Here is a 22,006-nt window from a genome sequence, read left to right as displayed (position 1 = left end):
GTTCTGTGTTTGGCAAGGGCATGTGCCCTATAGCAAAAACCTCTCCAAAAAAAAAAAAAAAAATCTAAGGAGGTCAAAGGGCACGTATTTTAGAATAGACGAAGGATCTAAAAAATAGAATAAAAAGGGACTCTGGGAAGGAGATGGTGCTGCTTGTCTCCTTTTGCAATGGCCTATCCAGTTTGGGGGAAGTACCTCTCAATAAACCTTGTGCTTGGGCCAGTCACATGGCATGGTGGTTAAGGTGCTGGATCCCATATGTCTAAGTGCATGGTTCCAGACCTGGACCTGGTGGCCTGGAAAATATGCCAGACACGAGACCAGCAGGTGGCATGGTAGTTGGAAGTGCTGGATTCCCACATGGCTGACTACAGTTTGAGGCCCGGACTTGGCAGCTTGCTTTCTCACTTTCTCTTTTTCTCTCTCTCTCTGTCTCTGTCTGGTCAAATTAAAAAATAATAACAAATGGAATTAAATAAATCAATTTTAAAAAAAGAAAGAAAGAAAGAAAGAAAGAAAGAAAGAAAGAAAGAAAGAAAGAAAGAAAGAAAGAAAGAAAATATGCCAGGCACGTGTCAATGCATGCCCAAAAATCCTGAAAAGAAAATGGGTTGAAATGAGAAGGGATTGTGGCTTGGCCGTTCTCTTCAGGGGGTGATTTTTATTATATTTTAATTTTTTGACTGGTGGCGGGGGGCTTGGGAAAGCAAGCTGCCAGGTCCAGGACTCGAACCACAGTCAACCTGTGAGAGTCCAGCACTTTAACCACCAGGCCACTGCCAGCCCCTGTCCTTCAATTCTTTGCTGCAACAGGGAGACCTGAACAGCATTATTTTCTCACCCTAACAAATGAATGGATAAGTAATTTGTACCAGATTCGTATGATGGAATATTACTGAACAGTAAGAAGGATTAAATTGGACCAGCCTGGGTCCTGGTGAAGGCAGCTCGATCCCACACAGCTGACCTCTCTCTTCAAGTTCTGGACCCAGCAGCTAAACATTGGCTACATGTGCATGCATGCCTAAAATCCTGCAAAGTGGGAGAAATAGAGAAGGGATGATTGGGACCAGCAGTTGGCATAATGGCTATGTGTCTGGACTCCCATGTAGTTGACCATGGTTTGAGTCTTGGACCCGGTGGCTTAAACTCATGCCAGGTGCGTGTGTGTGCATGCCCAAGATCTCAAGAGGAGAATGGAGAAGGGATTGCGGCATGGCCATCTTCCCAGGGGGTAATTTCTCGCTTTCTGTCTCTGTCTCTGTCTCTTTCTGGCGAGTGCACGCGTCCTATAGCAAAAACCTCAACAACAACAAAAAAAGGGATTGTGGGGTGACCCTTTCCCATGTGGGGTGCTGGGCTGGAGTTGCTAGGTTTGGTCATGGCGTCAGACTATTAGACTCTAACCATGGCCACTTGAGGGGCACACTCACACCCCAGCCTTCCTGTGTCCAGAAGAAGGGATTTCCACTCCCCTTGTGCCTCTCTGATGGGTGACTTTGAGGGAAGGAACCAAGGGCACCCAGCTCTGCCCACACACAAGCACCCTGGCCTGTCAGGCAGGTGGTGAGCCACAGAGGGGCTCAGCCACACCCCTGCGACCCAACTCGGCTCAGAAGTAACGCTCATCTCACGGCTGGGCGCCCCACACCTGCGTCTTTCAAGTGGTTCAAGCTCCCAGGCAGAAAAAATTGTTGCTGCATATTGAAGCCACCAAGCCTGGCCACCTGCAAGGCTTCGCCTGCCCTTGCCCCCCATTATCTCCCCAACTTTACTTTTCTTTTAGTTTCGCCATAGGGTCCCTGCACTCACCAGAGAGACAGAGAGGGAAAGGGAGAGAAGGGAGATGGCCATGCCACAATCCATTCTCCCCTGGGGATTTTGAGCATGTGCACACATGCACTTGGCATTTTTTCTTTTTTCAAAATTTAATTCCATTTGTGGTTATTTTTTAATTTGATCAGAGAGAGGAAAAGTAAGAAAGCAAGCTGCCAGGTCTGGGACTCAAACCGTGGTCGGCCATGTGGGAGTCCAGTGCCTTTAACCACCATGCCACCTGCCTGCTCCATAGCATTGTTTGTCAAGCCACCAGGTCCAGGACTCAAACTAGAGACAACCACGTGGGATCCAGCACCTTAACCTCCATGTCACCTGCAAGAGTTTTATCTTTACTTATTTAATTTGACCAAAGGATAGAGAGGGAAAGTGAGAAAGTAAGCCACCAGGTCTGGGGCTCGAGAAACAGTGGGTCATATGGAAGTCCAGCGCCCTTAACCACCAGGCTACCTGCCTGCTCCCCCATCCTGCCCATTCTACCAAGCTTCTCTCCCTCCATTGTGTGACCTTGGTTGTTTCTGAAATTATTCTTTGGGTTACCTGTTTGTTGCTCAGACTTCTCTAGAAGGGGACTTCAAAGATTTTTCATGGAAAATGGGATTAAAGTATGAATTTGGAGGTCAGAAGGTGGTGCAATGGTAAAACATGATTCTCTGCACAGAGAGACCACAGAGACCATGCTGACTACACCATGAGTCAGGGATGATTGAGGTTAGGGTGGTTTGTGGTGTCAAGACCCAGTTGGGAATGACTTCTTCTCGTGGAAGAAATGAGCTCATTCATTTTGGTGCAAAACCATTTTTGAAATCCACAGAAAGTTTTGTCATGATATGCATTTTCCATGAACTTCTTGAAGCCCTCCCTTGTTGGAGTTCTAAGAGGGTTCTCTGCTCTGGCCCCTAGAACCTAGAAAGGTAAGTACAAAATCGGTGCTCAGGAAACACTGGTTGAATTATTCCACAAAATGCCGTTTTGGAAAACAATGCTTTTAATAGCAAAATATCTCTTGTAGAAAACTTGGAAAATGCAGAATGTACACCACTAACAATGCAACTGAGAATCTGTAAGAACACTTTGATCACGGAACTGATAATCTACCTGGCCCTGTCTTTCCATGTCTCTTGCATCCGTGCGAGTATATATAAATGGCATACAGGTGGGTGGATTTGCATAGATAATCCTCAGGGTGACCAGAGATGACTGTTCATTGAGGACCTTCTTGAGATGCTGGGTACTAAAGAATAAGGCTTTAAGGGCCAGCCAGGTGGCATGGTGGTGTAGGTAGCTGGGTCACACATGGCCAAACACGTGGCTTCGATTCCAGGACCCAGCAGCTTGAGAAACATGCCAAGTACGTGTGCACGCATGCCCAAAATCCTAACAAGGAGGAGAAATGGACAAGGGATTGTCACTTGTCTCCCATCGGGGATGCTTTATCACTTTCCCTGTCTCTCTCCAGGGAGCACACATGCCCTCTGGAAAGTCAAAAAAAAAAAAAAAAGCTTTTTGATACAATCATGAGGTAAGTGTGGTTTTCTCTATTCCGGACGTGGAAACTAGGCCTAAGAGGCTGGCTGATAGGACTGAGGTCGCACAGCTGGGAAGCACTAATTCCAACTGTTTCGGAAGCCTCAAGGGCTCAGTCCCACTGACCAGTGCCCTTCAGGCCCTCAAGCCTGATTATCTGTCCCCTTGCAGAGTACAGCTGGAAGGGGTCCCAGAAGTGGGACCGTCACATCCACCAGTCCATGGACTCCTTGGGACAGGCCCTGACGATGACCACACAGTGGGGCAGCCCCTGACACAGAACCCGCTCAGCCTCCTGGCCCTCCCACCCCAGCCCCTGCAGCTCAAGGACTCGGAGCTTGGGCATGGTGAGGCAGGAGGAGACGATCTCAGCAGGGGAGGGCATCTCCGGGGTGACGAGGGGCCCCTGTAAGCACAGACTCTCTAGGGCTGGCATGCCCTCCAGGACGGCCAGGCCCGGGGCAGAGAGGCCCCTGACGCTCAGTCGGATCTTGCGTACGTCGCGGAGGTGACGGCTGATGGCCAGGAGGATGCCATCGGCCGAGAGGGTAGAGCCCAGCACCTCGAGCCTCTGCAGGTAGCTCAGCTCCTGCAGGCTGGCATCCAGCCCCGTCTCGGTCACCCGGTAGGTGCCACCCAGCACCAGCGAGCGCAGGGCCCGGAAGCGCGTCAGGCCCAGCAGAAGCTCGTCACGGAAGGCGGGGACACGGTCCAGCACGATGCACTCGAGCAGAGGCAGCACCGTGGGGTCCTGCTCCCGGAGGAGCCAGGACATGGAGATCTCACAGCTGTGCAGCTCCAGGGTCTGCAGGGTGCAGGGCAGGCTGGCAATAGGCACCATGGTGAGGTCAGCAACGTGCAGGCAAAGGCGCTTCAGGTTGGGGCACTTCTGACCCAGGGCCCTCATCAGGGCCGGGGACAACTGGGGGGCCCGGGAGCCAGAGAACAGGTAGCCGCCCATCCGCAGGGAATAGAGCCGCGATGCCATGTACCGGCGAAGGAGGTGCCACAAGACCTTAGGCCGCATCTGTAAAGAGATTGGGGTGACTGCGTGAGAGGCACAGGGCTGCCAGGATCCCCAGCTGGCTAGAGACGGGTCCACCCTGGTCCCAAGAGCAATGAGATGGTGAGATGGCTTGGTTCCTGCACCACCACTTTTTTCCTTTTCAATTTATTTATTTATTTATTTTTAAGAATTATTTTATTTAACTTTATTTATTTACTTACTTCATTTAATTTGAACAGAGCTGGACAGAGTGAGAGAGAGAAAGTGAGAAAGCAAGCCACCAGGTCCAGGACTTGAACCACGGTCAGCCATGTGGGAGTCCAGCAACCTTAACCACCACGCCACCTGCCGGCCCCTATTTATTTCTTTCTTCTATGAATGACAGAGACAAAGAGAGGACACCTGATGGGGTCTCGACACTGTGACCCGTCCGTAGCCTCAGCCAGGCCTGACTCATGGGCGTGTAAGTGCCTGGCATACTTAGGAAAGTCTCTGGACTTGAACCAGAACGTCCCCATGTGGCTCAGCCTCCCAGAGTGTATGTTTTACACTGCCAGGCCACCATCCAGCCCCTGCCGTACCAACATGGCTGTTTATTTTTTTTCTTTAATTTCTTCTTCTTTTTTTTTTTTTTAAAGTGATTTTTGCTATTATAGGGCAGGTACACTCACCAGAGACAGAAAGCAAGAAATGACCACTCAGGGGGGATGGCCATACCTCAGTCCCTTCTCCTCCAATCTCCTCTCGGGATTTTGGGTAAGTGTACACACACACCGGCTTGAGTTTAATGTTGCTGGGTCCGGGACTGGAATCGGGGTCGACTATGTGGAAGTCCAGTGACATAACCATTACACCATCTACTGGCCCCCCAACACAGCTTTTAAAACTCTGCACAAGGGGCCAGCAGATGGCATGGCAGTTAAGGCGCTGGACTCCCACAGGGCTGACATCGGTTTGAGTCCTGGACCTGGAGGCTTGCTTCCTCACTTGCCTGTCTCTCTCTCTCTCTCTGTTTCTCCCAGTCCAATTAAAAGACAGTAATAATAATAAATAACATTAAATAGGTAAATTTAAAGAGAAAAAACTTTGAACAAACTCCACGTGGGAGCGAAAGATCCCAACAGAGGGAACTGTCACTGTCTTCTAGAGTAAGCTAGCAAAGCCACAGAAATTCAGTCTTTCCTTAATGGCTACCTCTCCTTGAAACAAGCAACCCAAAATAAAACTAAAAAAGAGCAGGAAGGCCCTGTAGCCTAGTGGTTAAGGGAGCCAGATTCCACAAGACTAACCACTGTTCAAGTCCTGACCCTGGTGGCTTGAAAAATATGGCAAGTACATATGCATACATGTCTGTATGTGTGCTCACATACGTGTATTTCACATGAGTGACCGGCAGCAAATAACATTAAAAGATCTCAGTGGCATGTACGAGACTGCTTCTAAAATCCTCTACCCATGTCTCAATATTTGAAATATAAGGAAAATAAGATCAATACGAATGAGGGAGACCCGCAGGTGGCATGATGGTTAAAATGCTGGACACTCCCACATGGCTGACCACGGTTCGAGTATGGGACCTAGCGGCTTGCTTTCTCACTCCTCCTCCCCCATGTGTGTCTATCTCTGGTCAAATTAAAATAAATGCATGAATAAATAAAATTAAATATTTGTTAAAGATGTAAATGAGCGAAAGCGAACATGGTTTGGGTTGCACTACTCAGGTAATTAATTCTGGAAATCAAGTTGACTCAGGGGCACTGAATTCTCCATGAAAAATCATTGATATTGGGAACCAGCAGTTAGCATAATGGCTATGTCGCTGGACTCCCACGTAGTCGACCGCGGTTCGAGTCCCGGACCCGGTGGCTTAAAACTCACGCCGGGCGCGTGTGCGTGCGTGCCCAAGATCCCAAGAGGAGAATGGAGGAGAAGGGATTGCGGCGTGACCATCCCCCCTGGGGGGTGATTTCTCGCTTTCTGTCTCTATTTCTCTCTCTGTCTGTCTGGCGAGCGCACGCGCCCTACAGTGAAAATCTCTCCAAAAAAAAGAAAAAAAATCATTGATATTCACAATACTTGGAAAAATTCTATTTGGCTAGCGTTTCTTATTTGCCCAATATATGCCAGACCCTGCTGCAAGCTCTTTCCTGCACGATGTGGGTGCATGCTCACCAGCCCCTAATGCTCTTTATCCGATTAAAAGACAGAGAAACTGAGGCCCCCCAGGTCTTGAAGATGCAGGGAAACGAGGCACTGGGAGGTCCCGAGCCCGGACCCGACGCACCGTCCAGGGTGGGAAGTCTGGACCTCGGGGTCCCACCGACCCCAAAGCAGCCGGGCCCGCCCGGCCGGCCCCGCGTACCGTGTAGAGCGTCAGATCGACGTGTCGCCACAGCCACCGGTCGTCCACCAGTCTCTTCCAGCGGTGACAGACCCTGGGGGACGGGGACGCGCTGTTAGAACGAGTCCGGGGGCACCGGACTCGCAGCTCCGGCCGCGCCCCCCGCCCGGTCCTGACCCCCGGCAGGCGGGACTGCACCTCGAGACGCGGATTCGGTCCCGGACCGGGAGGTAAGAGAAGATTTCTAACATGACTGAGTCCGGCAGGTCGGACAGAGTCGCCATAATCCCGCCGACATTCATTTCCGCTTCCGGCTGAAGCGACGCCAGGACGACCCCGGGGGTCGACGAAGCGGAGGGGGCGTCGGGAGGGCGCAGACCGTGACCTCCGTGGCCGGCCGAGAAGTCTGACCTCCCTCCGCAAGGGCTGTGGTTGGGTCCCGGGCTGTACCAGCCTGGGGTCGGGTCCCGGCGCGGAAGCCCGGCAGGAGTGGAGGGGCTGGAGAAAAGGACGAGGCGCAGAAACTGAGGCCGAGGCCCGAGGACAAACATCTCGCCCGGGAGGCGGGGCGAGGCGGGGCGAGGCCTGGGGGCGCTGGAGGACAGGACCGAGCCTCGCACGCGACGCTGGGGGCGGAGCCGGGAAGGCGGGGCTGGAGATGTCGGCTCGCTCAGGGGGCGTGGCTAAGAGGACGGAGATGGGGGAAATCTGCCTGGTAGGCGGGGCTGGAGAAGACGGTCTTCCCATGGGGCGGGACTAGGCGCGGGAAGGACAGGACCGAGCCTCGAGAGCGTGGTTGGAAACGGAGACGAGAATCTGTCTGGCAGGCGGGGTTGGGGCGGGGCAAGAGACGACGGCCCGCCCGGAGGGCGTGGCTAGGGCCGGAGTGAGCCCCAGGAGGTGGGTCTGTAGGCGGGAACTAAGCCTGGAACCCATAGCTCGGGAGGAGGCGGGGCTGGAGGTTTGAGGCGGGGCTGAAGACAACGGTCCGCCCAGAGGGCGGGGCTAGGGTCGGAGCGATGCCCAGGGGGTGGGGCTGTGGGCGGGAACCAAGCTAGAATGCGTAGGTTGGGGCGTTGACATGGATCATGCCGGGAAGCTGGGTCCTGAGACGTGGCTAGGGCCGGGCGAGGCCTAGGGGATGGAACCAAGGCCTTGAAAGCGAGGCTGAGGCTCTGGACTAAACCTGGAAAGCATAGCTGGGGGCGGAGACAAAGACCATGACTAGAAGGCGGGGCAGAAGACGTAGGCCAGCTTCGAGGGCGTGGCTAGGGCCAGGGCAAAGCCCAGGGACGGGAACCAAACCTATAATGGAAGGCGGGGCTGAAGACGAAGGACAGCCCTGAGGGCGTGGCTAAGACCAGGGCCAAGCACAGGGGGCGGGGCCTAAACATATGAATGGAAGGCGGGCTGGAGACGAGGGCCAGCCCTGAGGGCGTGGCTAGGGCGAGATCAAGGGGTGGGGCTGAGGACGGGAACCCGGTCAAGAGTGAGGTTAGGGGCGGTGACAGTCCTGCCGGAGAGGTGTGGTTGGGCGCAGTCAGGTGTGGGGGCGTTCTCCATGCGAGGGCGCAGCACAGAGAACGTGACTACCGGCTGGGAAGGTCCCGAGGGCGTGGTAGGAGACTGGGATCCGATCTAGAAGGCAGGGCAGGGGACTCGAACCCGGCCCAGGACCATGCCCGGAAGGGCCGCCTGGGCAGGGTATGGCAGGGCAAACCAAGCCCCGAAGCAAAGTTCAAAATGGGATCTAAAGACAGGCATGAGATTGGAACAGGAACCAGGGGTGGGGCATGGGATGCCAATCAAGCCCCAAATGTGTGCTGGGGGGATAGTGGAGTGAGGACAGAAAAGGTGACCAAACCAGGACCGGACCCAGGTGAGGCCTGCTGGCAAGGCCAAGTGGCTAATGGTCATGGCAGTGTAACATCTCTATTTTATTCAATGCTTTTGATTCTTATATACAAGGGTAAACTTGAATAAGTGGAAAAGTTTGTCCAAAGGATAATGCTGAACCTTTAAGGTTTTAGCCACAGTGCGCATGCATTTGTGTGCTCCCAGGAGAGAGAGACAGAGAGACAGAAACGAGTAATTACTCTCCAAGTAGGGGGGCCCTGCCGCAATCCTTTCTCCATTCTCCTCTCAGGGTTCTGGGCATGCATGCACAGGTTCCCAGCGTGAATTTCAAGCTGCCAAGCCCAGGACTCGAACCACTGTTCCAGTGGGAGTCCAGCATCTTAGCCAGTATGTCACCTGCCGGCCCCCCTGCATTGGAAAATTTTAGTATCTTGTTAGAGTTCTGGTATCAATCCCCTGCAGACACCAAGGAACAACTACTTAGCTCAATTACTTCCCACAAATGTTAAGTGGGTCAGTAATACAGAGCAAGGGGAGACAGAATCAGACAGGTGAGCTGTACAAAACAAGATTCTGCAAGGCCAGCCCATACGGGAAGGTTCTGACTTCCCTAACTGTGTAGGCATGTGTGTGCTCAACACCCAGAACTGCCTGAGGCTGGGGACAGCTTGTGGCGTTAGGACACCATTAGGGTACCATCTTGCTTGTTCATGAAAAAAATCAATAAACTACTCTTTTTGGTAGTATTTACTAGAGGGTGTGTGTCTCTCTAGAGAGACAGAGAGGTAAAACAAGAAATCATGGAGTTGGCAGGTGGCATGGTGGTTAACACACTGGATTCCCACATGGGTGATGGGTTCAAGTCCCAACCTGGGGGCTTGCTTTCTCACTTTCCCTCTCTCCGTCTGTCTGTCTCTCTCTCTCTCTCTTGGGGGCACATATGCCCTATAGCAAATTAAATAATAAAGTTAAATATTCTTTTTAAAAAATTAAGGTGCAGGGTCCAGCAGTTAGCGTAATGGCTATGTCGCTGGACTCCCATGTAATCAATTGCAGTTCAAGTCCCGGACCCTGAATTCCAGACCCAGTGACTTAAACTCATGCCAGGCGCATGTGCATGCGTGCCCAAGATCCTGAGAGGAAGATGGAGAAGGGATTGTGACATGGCCATCCCCCTGGGGTGGATATTTCTCGCTGTCTCTGTCTTTCTGACAAGCAAATGCATCCTATAGCAAAAACTTCTCCAAAAAAAATATAGAAGCAGGGCCAGCATGTAATGGTTAAGGCGTTGGACTCCCACATGGCTGACCATGGTTCGAGTCCCAGACCTGGTGACTAGTTTCCTCACTTTCCCTATCGCCCTCTCTGGCTAGCACACATGCCCTATAGCAAAATTTTTAAAAAGTAACAATTTGGGATTGTGACATGGCCATCCCCCTGGGGTGGATATTTCTCGCTGTCTCTGTCTTTCTGACAAGCAAATGCATCCTATAGCAAAAACTTCTCCAAAAAAAATATAGAAGCAGGGCCAGCATGTAATGGTTAAGGCGTTGGACTCCCACATGGCTGACCATGGTTCGAGTCCCAGACCTGGTGACTAGTTTCCTCACTTTCCCTATCGCCCTCTCTGGCTAGCACACATGCCCTATAGCAAAATTTTTAAAAAGTAACAATTTCACATGGCTGACTACATAGTTCAAGTCCTGGGCCTGGTGTGGGTGTGGGTACCCCAAATCCCAAGGGACTGCTACACGTCCATTCCCTGGGGGTTGCTTCCTCACTTTTCTTCTCTCTCTGAGGAACACACATGCCCTAGAGCAGAAAACAAAAAGAAAACACAGAAATGGGTACAGAGAGATAAATACATGTTCTCCTTTATACGTGGAAACTGGAAGAAAAAAAAATTACCTGATTGAAGTAGAGAAGGAAAATGACTCCTGGTGGCTGAGAAGGACCAGAGGGAGAGAGAGATTAACAGAAACAAAATCGCAAATGGACAGTGGTTTGTTTTTGTTGTTGTTGTTGTTTTTGGTGTGGGGGGAGAGGTTTTGCTAAAGGGCACGTGCACTCACCAGAAAGACAGAGAGAGAGAGACAGAAAGCAAGAAATCACCCCCGCAGGGGAGATGGCCACACAGCAATCCCTTCTCCATTCTCCTCTCAGGATCTTGGGCATGCACACACACGCGCCCGGCGTGAGTTTAAGCCACCAAGTCTGGGACTCGAACTATTGAGGACTACATGGGAGTCCAGTGACATAACCATTATGCCAACTGCTGGTGCCAAGTGTCTACTGTTATAAGGAAGAGTGGAGAGAATTTGGTTAACAACTCACTGGATATAATGTTCCAAGCGATTGAGATGATGGGTCCTCTACCAGGATTTCTTCATTACACATTGTATTCACCTACTGAAAAATCACACTGTAACTGTGCTGAACAAACACATTTTAGGGATGGGCAGGTGCCATGGTGGTTAAGGGCACTGGACTCCCCCATGGCTGACTGTGGTTCAAGTCCTGGACCTGGCAGCTTGCTTTCTCACTCTCTTTCCCTCACTCTGTCCCTTTCTCGTCAAATTAAATAAAGTTAAATAAAATAATTCTTAAAAAAAACACACACACACATTTTGGGGTTGGCAGGTTGCGTGGTGGTTAAAGGTACAGGATTACCACATGGCCAACTGCGGTTCAAGTCCTGGAATTGGTTGCTTGCTGTCTCACTTTCTCTCTCTCTTTCTCTGTGTGATCAAATTAAAAAATAACAACCAATGGAATTAAATATTTAAAAAAAAAAAAACACATTTTGAAAAAGGAATACACACTGGGACCAGCAGGTGGCATGTTGGTTAAAGCACTGAAATTCCCACATGGGATACAATGGTTCGAGTCCTGGACCTGGTGACTTGGTTTCTAACTCTACCTCTCTTTCGCTGGCAAAACTCATGTGAAATAAGTAAATAAAATAATTATTTTAAAAAATAATAAAAAAAACCTAAAGTTAAATAAAATAAGTCTTTAAAATAAAATTTAAGAAAAGGAAAAGACAGAAGTGGGTGATTTTGTAATTACAGCCTTTCCAGCGTCTTCCTCCAGGCCTCTAGTCTAGGTCCAGGCTTGCTTAGTGACAGCCCCTGCACCCCAGCGATGGGAATGGGGGTGGAATTATATTTACCATGGCCACCACTGAACGAACGAGACAGGGTGACTGCAGGCCTACCCCTCCACCGCCCACAGCCCCTAAAGCCAGAAGTGGGTGATTTTGTAATTACAGCCTTTCCAGCGTCTTCCTCCAGGCCTCTAGTCTAGGTCCAGGCTTGCTTAGTGACAGCCCCTGCACCCCAGCGATGGGAATGGGGGTGGAATTATATTTACCATGGCCACCACTGAACGAACGAGACAGGGTGACTGCAGGCCTACCCCTCCACCGCCCACAGCCCCGAAAGCTGGAAGGGGGTCAGCCCCCAGGCCTGGCGGGTAAGGCCGCTGGATCCCACCGGGATCCCACTCGGCCCACCCGGAGTCTGACTCCGCCCTCCATGGGAAACCCGCCAGGCGAGTGCAGTGCGCACCCAAAACCCCGAAAGAAGGGAGAAATGCAGAAGGGAATTCGGCGGACTGTGTCCCCCAAGCGGAGGATAGTTCTCTTCTCCCTGGCGAGTGCACGCCCTCCGGCAAATTTAGGGGGGAAAAAAGCGACTTCGTCGGGTCCCACGGGGTCCTCTTGTCCCCGGGGGGCTCCGGCGTCTCCACCCGCTGACCTGACCTCTCACCCGCGAAGGGGCCTCGAACCGCCCACAGCAAGCTCGGTGCCGGCCCGAGTCCCAGACTCCGGCTCCACGAGCCTCCACGGCCCCGCGCGACCCAGACTCGGTCCCACTCGCCCACCTCTGCCGTCCGCTGCGTCACCCGAAACGCGCCGGCAACGCGTGGGCGGGACTTCCGGCGGGGCACTTCCGCTTCCGGTTCCCAGCGTCGCTTTTAGCCGGAGCTAAACGTTCCAGCCGGGAGGTTGTGGCGTCGGCGGGTTCGAGGCGATTTGAGGTGAGTGGGCCAGGCGGAGAGGCCTGGATTCGGGGAGAGCGGGGGAGACCCTGTCCCCGGGCGGCGAGGGTGCGGCCGGGCCTTCGGGAAACGGGACGCGCGGAGGGGAGGCTGCCGAGGCCGCGGCCCTGGGCCCGGGAGCGCTCGGGGAGGGCTTGGGAGGCAGGATCCCGGGGGGACTGCGGACCTGGGAGACCCCTAGATCTCTCTCCGCCTTCTCCTCCCCGCTCAGCTCCAGCCAGGATGATCGAGGTGGTTTGCAACGACCGTCTGGGGAAGAAGGTCCGCGTGAAATGCAAGTATCCTCCGACCGCCGAGGGGCGGCGGCCCCTGCGCGGGCTTCGCAGGAGGCAGGCGACTCACTGCGTGTTGCAGGGTGGTCTTACTGCGTTAAACCCGGGTGAGGGTACGGATGGGGACTTGGCAGGTCGTCTGTAGCCCTGGGGCTCCCTTTTCCTCGTCTGCCTTCCCCCTTCCATTTGCCTTAACTCCTCTGCGCCCAGCACGGATGACACCATCGGGGACCTTAAGAAGCTGATTGCAGCCCAGACTGGCACCCGTTGGAACAAGATCGTGCTGAAAAAGTGGTGAGTGCCGCGGCGTTACTGGGGGCTGGAAGGGACTAGGCCTGCAGGTTTGGGTTGGGGAGCCCTGCCGGGAGCCCTTCCCTTAGGCGGGGCTTCCTCAGCCTGCCTCCAGGGGCTTCTCGCTGAAAGACCTCTTTCCTCTAGGTACACGATTTTCAAGGATCACGTGTCTCTGGGGGACTGTATCCTTTGTGTGACTTTTTGCCAATGCGTCCACGTACCTAGCCCTGCTTCTCTTATGTGCTTAAGGTGTTCCAAGTTTGCGGCACACCGTAATTATTTTGAGAGGGCAGATTTCCGTTGGCAGAATGTTTTGACTAAGCTTAGAAGACTATGTCATTTCAAATTCAGATGTTATTATTATTACTTTAAAGAGAGATTTTGGCTGTAGGGCACATGCACTCTGCTGGAGAGACAGAAAGCAGGAAATCACCCCCTGGGGGATGGCCCCTCCACAGTCCCTTCTCTGTGCTTCTCTTAAGATTTTGAGTGTGCATTCACACGCACCCAGTGTGAGTTTCAAGATGCCGGGTCCAGGACTCGAACCGCACCCGGCCACGTGGGAGTCCAGCGATGTAAACGTTAGGCTATTTGCTGGTCCCCAGATGTTGTTGAATTCTGCCTGAGTGTTGAAGAGGAGGCCAGGATATAGAGAGTCTGGGGTGTGTTTTGTGAAAAAGGCGTAGGAACTGTTTTCATAGTTTGGATTCTCTGCAGACTGAATTGACCCAGTCCAGAAGGGCTGCCTAGCCCGGGGCTGAGTCTCCATCCTGAGTGTCCTCTGTGGGTGGGTAGGAAGGGTGGGGATGGGGCCAGACAGAATTCCTTAACTCCTTTACTGCAGATGAAATCCATGACGGGATGAACCTGGAACTTTATTACCAATAGAGCAGAAACCCTTCTCCCTGCTCCACCCCTCCTCCTCACCCACCTTCATCCCCCACGCTGGTGTAGATGCTTGTTTATAAAAACTCACATTAATAAAAACTCAGATGCTGCTTCAACGTCGTCATCTTTGTGTGGGGGCAGTCTAGTGGCAGGAGGGTTGGTTTCTGTCCGGTTATCGATAGTATCAGGAACCAGCAGGAGGTCATGATGGACTGGATCCTTGAGGCCGAGGTAGACCAGCAGACTGGTCTGGAGCTGGCCATAGGTCTCTGAAAGTCAGGAAACCCTGGGAGCCGTATTTTCTCATTTATTTATTTATTTATTTATTTATTTTGGAGAGGTTTTTGCTATAGGGCGCGTGTGCTCGGCAGACAGACAGAGAGATAGAAAGCGAGAAATCACCCCCCAGGGGGGATGGCCACGCCGCAGTCCCTTCTCCTCCAGTCTCCTCTCGGGATCTTGGGCACGCATGCACACGCGCCCAGCATGAGTTTAAGCCACCTGGGTCCAGGACTCGAACCACAGTCAACTAAATGGGAGTCCAGCGACATAGCCATTATGCCAACTGCTGGTCCCATTTCTTTGTTTTTAAAGAATCATATACTTGGGACCAGCAGGTGGCATGGTGATTAAAGCACTGGACACTCCCACATGACCGACCATGGTTCAAGTCCTGGACCTGGTGGCTTACTAACTCTCTCTCTCTGTCTCTCTCTGGTCAAATGAAAATAAGTGAATGAATAAATAAAATTAAAATAAAATAATTATTTAAAATAAAAAAAAGAATCATATACTTATTTAATTCTATTTGCTATCATTATTTCTTTTTCAATTTGACCAGAGCAAGAGAGAGAGAGAGAGAAGGAAAATGACAAAGCAAGCTGCCAGATCTGGGACTCGAACTGCGATTGGCCATATGGGAGTCCAGCATCCCAACCACAACGCCACCCGCTGGCCCTCTTAGGAGTACTGTTACCCTAATAAGCCAGGGTCCCTTTAGGCAAGGCCGGTAGAGATGATAATTAGCAACACGGGCGAGGATTCAGACAGACCATTGGTGGAATATTACCTCTCACCAGCAGCCGAGTTGACCCTGAGCAAGTTACTCAACCTCCCAGAATATCCGTTTCCTTATACGAACAGGAACTAGTCGTGTTTTACGTGGTGTGTATGTCAGTGAAGTTAGAGGAAATAAAGCAGGTGCGAGCATCCGCAGCTCCTGGCACTTATCAAGACAAACATGAGGTCCCGGTAGACAGCGAGAGACAGCTCAGGCTGAAGAGTCAGGCCTACTGGGCTCGTTTGTTTGTTTATTTATTTTTAGAAGGATTTTTGCTATAGGACGCATGCGTTCTCCTGAGAGACAGAAAGCAAGAAATCACTTCCTGAGGGGATGGCCAAGTTGCAGTCCCTTCTCCATTCTTTCCTCGGGATCTTGGGCACACATGCACATATACCCAGAGGTAGTTTAAGTCACCGGGTCCAGGACTCGAACTGGAGTCGACTACGTGGGAGTCCAGTGATATAAGCATTATGCCATTTGCTGGTCCCCAGACCTACGGGGTTGGAATCTTCACGAGTCATAGCATGGGGGTTCAAGAGCATGAGCTCTGAGCTCTATAACCCAGCCTCAGGTTGGTACCCACACCTCAGGCTATATGTGGTTAATACAGCAGGCTGCCTGGCATGTATGTGGTAGTATCAGCCGTCCCCCATCTGGGTGTGAGCAGACGAGACGGAACACCTCGTCTCTTCCTCATGCCATGGACTCATGTTGACCTTGGCCCCATCTTCCCACAGAGTAGGAGACGGACCGGGGTCCGGAACCTGACTCGCTACTCTCCCCACTTCTGAATTGATGTCATGGACCCTCAGGATACAAACATGTTCCAATCGAGGCCACAGCCCTGTTCTGTCCTCCCTGCTGAGTCCACCCAGCCTTCCACCAGGGTTCTTTTGTTTTTTAGATTTTATTTAACTGTATTCATTTAAATTTGACCAGAGAGGGACAGAAAGAGAGAGAAAGCAGGCTGCCGGGTCTGGGACTCAAACCATGGTCAGCCATGTGGGAATCCAGCACCCTTAGCCACCAAGCCACCTGCTGCCGCTTCTCTATGCTTTGTTTTTTGGTATCTCTCCATATCCATTGTCTCAAATTTTTTATTAGCATTTTTTAAAGAATTATTTAATTTTATTTATTTATTCATTTATTTTAATTTGACCCGAAAGAGAAAGTAAGAAAGCAAGCCACCAGCTCCAGGACTCGAACCATGGGAGAGTCCAGCACCTTAACCGCCATGCCACCTGCTGGTCCCTTTATTGACATTTTTGTTCATTTTTATTTGCTTTTTTCCTAAAAGGTATATGTGCTCATCAGAGAGAGACACAGAGAAGGTAAGAAATCGCCCAACAGGGAGGAAGGCCACGCTGCAATCTCTTTCTCTTCCATTTTCCTCTGGATTTTGTACACACACACTCTTGATTCTCAAGACTTTGGGTCGAGAACTCAAACCACAGTCAGCCATGTGGGTTCCAGTCACCATCACCATGCCACCTGCTGATTGGTACCTATTAAGCTTTTTTTTTTATTATTATTATTTTTGGGGGGGAGACATTTTTGCTATAGGGCGTGTGCACTTGCCAGAAGTGAGACAGAGAGACAGAAAGCGAGAAATCACCCCCCAGGGGGGATGGCCACACCACAATCCCTTCTCCTCCAGTCTCCTCCCAGGATCTTGGGCACGCACGCACACAGCGTGAGTTTAAGCCACCAGGTCCAGGACTCGAACTGCGGTCGACTACATGGGAGTCCAGCGACACAGCCATTACATTAACTGCTGGTCCTATTTCTTTTGTTTTAAAAGAGATTTCTTTGCTATAGGGCGCGTGTGCTCACCAAAGAGTCCGAGAAGAGAGAGACAGTAAGAAATCGCCTTTGGGGGGCGGGGGGCATGGCCATTCTGCAATCCATTCTCCTCTTGAGATTATGCACACGCACCTGGTGTGAGTTCAAGCCACCAGGTCTGGCACTTGAACTACAGTTAGCTACGTGGCAGTCCAGCACCTTAAGCATCATGCCACCTGCTGACCCCATCTGATTTATTTATTTGTTTTTGAGAGATTTGTCCTTGGGGCTGGCATGTGGCATGATGATTAAGGGCACTGGATTCTCACATGGCCAACCACTGTTCAAGTCCGGGACCTGGTAGCTTGCTTTCTCACTTTCCATCTCTCTCACTCTGTCCTTCTCTGGTCACATTTTAATTAATGAATTAAATTTAATAATTCTTTTTTGGGGGGAGACGTTTTTGCTATAGGGCACATGTGTTCACCGGAAAGACAGAGAGAGACAGAGAGACAGAAAGTGAGAAATCACCCCCCAGGGGGGATGGCTACACCGCAATCCCTTCTCCATTCTCCTCTTGGGATCTTGGGCGTGCACGCACACACGCCCAGCGTGAGTTTAAGCCACCAGGTTCGAGACTTGAACCGCGGAGGACAACATAGGAGTTCAGCAACATAGCCATTACGCCATCTGCTGGTCCCTACATTGAATAATTCTTTTTTAGAAAGAGATTTTTTTTTTCTGTAGGGTGTGTACACTTGGTAGAGAGACAGAAAGTAAGAAATCACCTCCCAGAAGGCCACACTGCAATTCCACCTCCTCCATTCTCCCCTTGGGACTCTGGGTATGCATGCACCCACGCCTGGTGTGAGTCCCAGGCTGCTGGGTCTGGGACTCGAACTGCAGTCAACCATGTGGGAGTCCAGCAGTGTAACCACTATGCCTTCTGCTTTAAAAAACAACAACAGCAGTAGCAGCAACAGTATGGGGGTGGGGGCAGTGCCTGTGTGAACTGGGGCAGGTATTCCGTGTGGCGTGCAGGGTAAGTGCACACGCCCTATAGCAAAGGTGGGGTGCAGGCTCCTCCTCTCAGAGCAGTCTGTAGTTATCACAGCTGAGTCCCACCACCAAGCTAAAGGCAGCGGAAGCGGGGAGTTGACCTAAATGACTTTGTAACAGTAACATTATCAGGCCTGGATACTGTAAAGCTAAAGACAAACCCTTGTATACAAACTGTAGGGAGGAAATCCGTCCCTTGCAGGGATAGGATACTGCAATTCTGAAGCTACTTATGTGTGTACTTGTAACAGCTCACAGGGTGGAACAGTTACATAAATGTATGCAGAGAGAGCAGCCTCGGCCTCCCACTGCAGGGGGGAGAGTTTCCAATTAAGACAGTAGAGGAGGGGGGCGGGCAGGTGGCGTGGTGTGGTTAAGGCGCTGGATTCCCACATGGCCAACTATGGTTCGAGTCCTGACCCCAGGTTTCTCATTCTTCCTCTCTCTGTCTCTGGTCAAATTGAAGAATAACAATAAATAAATAGAGTTAAATAATTCTTAAAAATAAATAAGAAAGGGAGAAGTGGAAGACTATGGGGCTGGGTTCGAGTTGGGGAACTCCCTGCAAGCTGAACACGGATTCCTGGAGGGGGTGCACCCAGAGGACATGGAAGCTCCATGGTCCCCCCACATGCCTTTCCCTATGCATCTCTTCACCTGTATCCTTTAACAACATCCTTTATCATAAGTTGGTAACCATAACTTAGGGTTTCCCTGAGTTATGTGAACCGACGTTAACCGCTCCAGTGAATTCATTGAACCTAAAGAATAGAAAGGATTAGAAACCCTAACTTGTTTTGTGTGTGTGTGTGTGTGTGTTTTAATTAATAATTTTTTAGAGAGGTTTTTTGTTTGTTTTTGGAGAGGTTTTTGCTATAGGGCATGTGTGCTCACTAGAAAGACAGAAAGACACAGAAAGCAAGAAATCATGCCCTGGTGGGGAGGTGGCCACACCGCAATCCCTTCCCCATTCTCTCGGGATCTTGGGCATGCACGCACACGCGCCTGGCGTGAGTTTAAGCTACCAGGTCCGGGACTCCAACCACAGTCGACTACATGGGAGTCCAGCGACGTAGTCATTACGCGAACTGCTGGTCCCAGGAACCCATGTAGCCAGCTGGTCAGAAGTTCCAAATGTCTGAAAGGGGGGATAGTCTTAGGGACGAGCCTTCAACCTGGGGGACTGGCAGTTTTCTTTGTTTTATGTTTTTGCCATAGGGCATGTACACTCGCCAGAAAGACAGAAACAGTGAGAGGAAAGGTGGGGAATCACCCCCTGAGGGCTAGCCATGCCTCAATTCTGTCTCCATTTTCTCCTGACATCCCAGGCAAGCACACACACATGCCAGGCCTTGCATGGTTTTCAAGCCACCAGGTCTGGGACTCAAACTGCGGTCGCCCATGTGGGAGTCCAGCACCTTAACCACCGAGCCAACCACTGGCCTCTTGTTTTGACTGCCAGAGGGCACACTGCTCCCCAGGAAGAGAGAGACTCTGGTCAGAGTCACAGAGCAATCCCTGCCCTGTTTCTCCATCCTGTCGGGATTTGGGGCATGCACACACATGGCTGGAGTGTTTTTAAAGCAGTCAGGGCCGGGGTTCGAACTGTGTGGTCAGCCATGATCTTCTTCCTATATACAGGCATAGGACACCGGACTGACACTGGAGCCACATGAGAGACCCAGGTTTGGATCCTGGGTTGACCGGAACACTTTGGGCATGTCTCTATGTGCCTGGGAGCCCGGCTCCTGGATGGCCAGGCAGGAGCTGGGGGAGTGTTTTAGCAGAATCATAGCATGATTGGACCCTGTCAAAGGTACCTACTTCCACCATATTAAAAAATAAACTAAAAGGAGCAAGGCCCACAGGTGGCATAGTGATTAAGACTCTGGATCCCAAATGGCTAACTCTACAGTTCGAGGCCTGAACCCAGAAGCTTGTGAAACATGTGTGTGCATGCCCAAAATCCCAAGAGGAAAATAGAGACGGGATTGCAACATGGTCATTCCCCCTAGGAGGTGATTTTCACTTTCCTTCTCTCTGTCTCTCTCCTGCATATGCACATGCCCTATGTCAAAAATCTAAAAAAAAAAAAAAAAGAAAGAGAACGAAGGGGGGCGGTGGCAAGTGGTGGTGCAGTGCTCTGTTTGAGGCACTCCGAGAGGCAGATCCACATGGGGAGGTTCCTGGTTTGTGACGAGACCTCCCTGAGGATGGCAGGCATATGTGTGCCCATGGTCTGGGTTGGATGGAGCTGGGGGTGCATTGGGGCATCAGGACCCTCTCAGCGATGCTGTCTGTTTCTCTCTCTGTCTCTCTCACTAATAGAATTTTTTTTTTAAATGGGGCCAGATAGTGGTTCCGTGGTAACATAACTGGACCTTCACGGGCTAGGTCCTGGGTTCACATCCGGGGACCTTACTGAGCACACAGTTGCATCAACACATGCTCCATGCTCAGGATTGGCTGGAGCTGGGATTGGGTTACAGCATGAAGACCCTGCTGGGGGCACTGTCTCTCTGTCTCTCTTTTTAATGTTTAAAAACATTAAAAAAAAAAAAAAAGACAAGAAGACCTATATGTGATTACTTACCTCCACTCTGCAGATGGGGAAATTGAGGCATGGGTCATAGCAAGTGACAGAACCAGGATTTGAGCCCAAGCAGCCTGGCTCCAGAGAGCTCTAACCTTCCCCCTTGGATCCTGCTTCTAATCCTGTTCCCCTATGAGTTCATGCCTCCTTCTTCTTTTTTGGGTAATAGTTATTTTATTTATTTATTTTTTTTTTTTAATTTGATCAGAGAGTGAAAGCAAGCTGCCAGAATTTGAACTGCGGTTGCCCATGTGGGAGTCCAGCACCCCAACCACCACGCTGGGTCTCACCTCATTCTTTTTTAGTATTATTTTGTAAAGGATTATTTATTGATTATCATCACTTTTCAGTTTTGACCAGAGAGAGGCAGAGAGCGAGAGAGCAAGCAAGCCACCAGGTCTAAGACTGGAGTCAGGTGGGCCATGTGGGAGTCCAGTGCCTTGAACCACCCCACCTCCTGCCCCTCCCTGCCTCGTTCTTTTTTTTTTTTTTTTTTTTTTTTTTTTTTTATGGTCACATAAGAGTTCCCATAAATGATCTGTACTTAACCTGTTCCCTGTTGCTGTCTTTGACACTCAGATCTACCTCCAGCCCACAGTTCCCAGCCTTGGGTCCCCAACCACCTCCTCAGCGTCCCACGGGCTCTGCAGACTCTATTTTAAATGAACTCAACCCAAGCTCGCCCTGCTCCTACCTGCACCTCCACACGTGTTCTCGTCCCCGTGGCAGCACCCACCAGTCACCCAGGACAGAAGGAGGAGCCAGGGCGGGAGGGTGCAAGAGGAGTTACGTGGGGTCTAAGGGACGTGCCAGCCGTTTGGGTCAGAACGGAGGGGAATGATGACATTTGCAAAAAATAAAGGGGGGTTGGGTTGGCCTCGGACATCTGGAGGAACCAGGTGGGAAGAGGGAGGATAGAGGAGCCAAATTTAGGCTCCAGGCCTTCCGCTGCACATCACCAGGGCAACCGCGTTGCCGTAGCAACAGCTCAGGCAGCACCGCTTCTTCCCAGGACCCCCCCGGCCGCCGTGCCCTCCGCACCAGCCAGCTGCTTCCGCGGGGGGGCGGGGGGGCCTCGGGCCCGGCACGGGGGAGGCGGGAGCTGCGTCCGCAGCGGCCAATCCGCGAGCTCCGTGCTGCTCGGATGGGATCTGCAGAGAAGGGCGCCCCGAAAGGGTCGGGACTTATTTGGTCCTCGCCAAAGCGCGTTGAGCGGGGCGGGCTCGCGTCCCGTGCGCGCCACTTGGGAGCGGAGCTGAGCGGGCCGGGGGCGGGGCCCAGGTGAACTGGGGGTGGGTCCGCCCGGTCTCGCTCCTGCCCAATAGGAAGGCAGAGAACGCCTCCGGATGGTTGCGGTTTCCAATGAGCGTCGCCGCCGGGCCCCGGTGCGGGGAGCGCCGAGCCAATCGGAGGGGGCGGGGGGGGG

At 51.7% G+C, this 22,006-nt stretch overlaps 2 protein-coding genes and 1 long non-coding RNA gene across 3 annotated transcripts; 1 reads left to right on the top strand and 2 right to left on the bottom strand.

Annotated features, from left to right (window-relative positions):
* Positions 1 to 3,274: 3,274 nt before the first annotated feature.
* FBXL12 (F-box and leucine rich repeat protein 12) lies at positions 3,275 to 7,340 on the bottom strand. Its single transcript, XM_006161566.3, has 3 exons — positions 6,909 to 7,340; positions 6,732 to 6,804; positions 3,275 to 4,390 (listed from the first exon to the last, which is right to left on the bottom strand). Exons 1-3 carry the CDS (start codon positions 7,259 to 7,261, stop codon positions 3,569 to 3,571), a joined length of 1,248 nt encoding a protein of 415 aa, XP_006161628.1. The 5' UTR covers positions 7,262 to 7,340; the 3' UTR covers positions 3,275 to 3,568.
* Positions 7,341 to 10,247: 2,907 nt separating this feature from the next.
* On the bottom strand, positions 10,248 to 11,071 carry LOC114004570 (uncharacterized). The gene is made up of 3 exons (XR_003546695.1): positions 10,902 to 11,071; positions 10,476 to 10,511; positions 10,248 to 10,379 (listed from the first exon to the last, which is right to left on the bottom strand). It is a non-coding gene; the product is annotated as an uncharacterized LOC114004570 (long non-coding RNA).
* Positions 11,072 to 12,498: 1,427 nt separating this feature from the next.
* On the top strand, positions 12,499 to 14,199 carry UBL5 (ubiquitin like 5). The gene is made up of 5 exons (XM_006161565.3): positions 12,499 to 12,608; positions 12,841 to 12,907; positions 13,112 to 13,195; positions 13,340 to 13,377; positions 14,040 to 14,199. The coding sequence occupies exons 2-5, from the start codon at positions 12,852 to 12,854 to the stop codon at positions 14,081 to 14,083; spliced, it is 222 nt and encodes a 73-aa protein (XP_006161627.1). The 5' UTR covers positions 12,499 to 12,608; positions 12,841 to 12,851; the 3' UTR covers positions 14,084 to 14,199.
* The last annotated feature ends 7,807 nt before the right edge of the window (positions 14,200 to 22,006 follow it).

The sequence above is a fragment of the Tupaia chinensis genome, unplaced genomic scaffold (genome assembly GCF_000334495.1).
Source record: "Tupaia chinensis unplaced genomic scaffold, TupChi_1.0 Scaffold138665_1, whole genome shotgun sequence".
Taxonomy (NCBI): Eukaryota; Metazoa; Chordata; class Mammalia; order Scandentia; family Tupaiidae; genus Tupaia; species Tupaia belangeri.
This window is presented reverse-complemented; position numbering and strand designations above follow the sequence as displayed.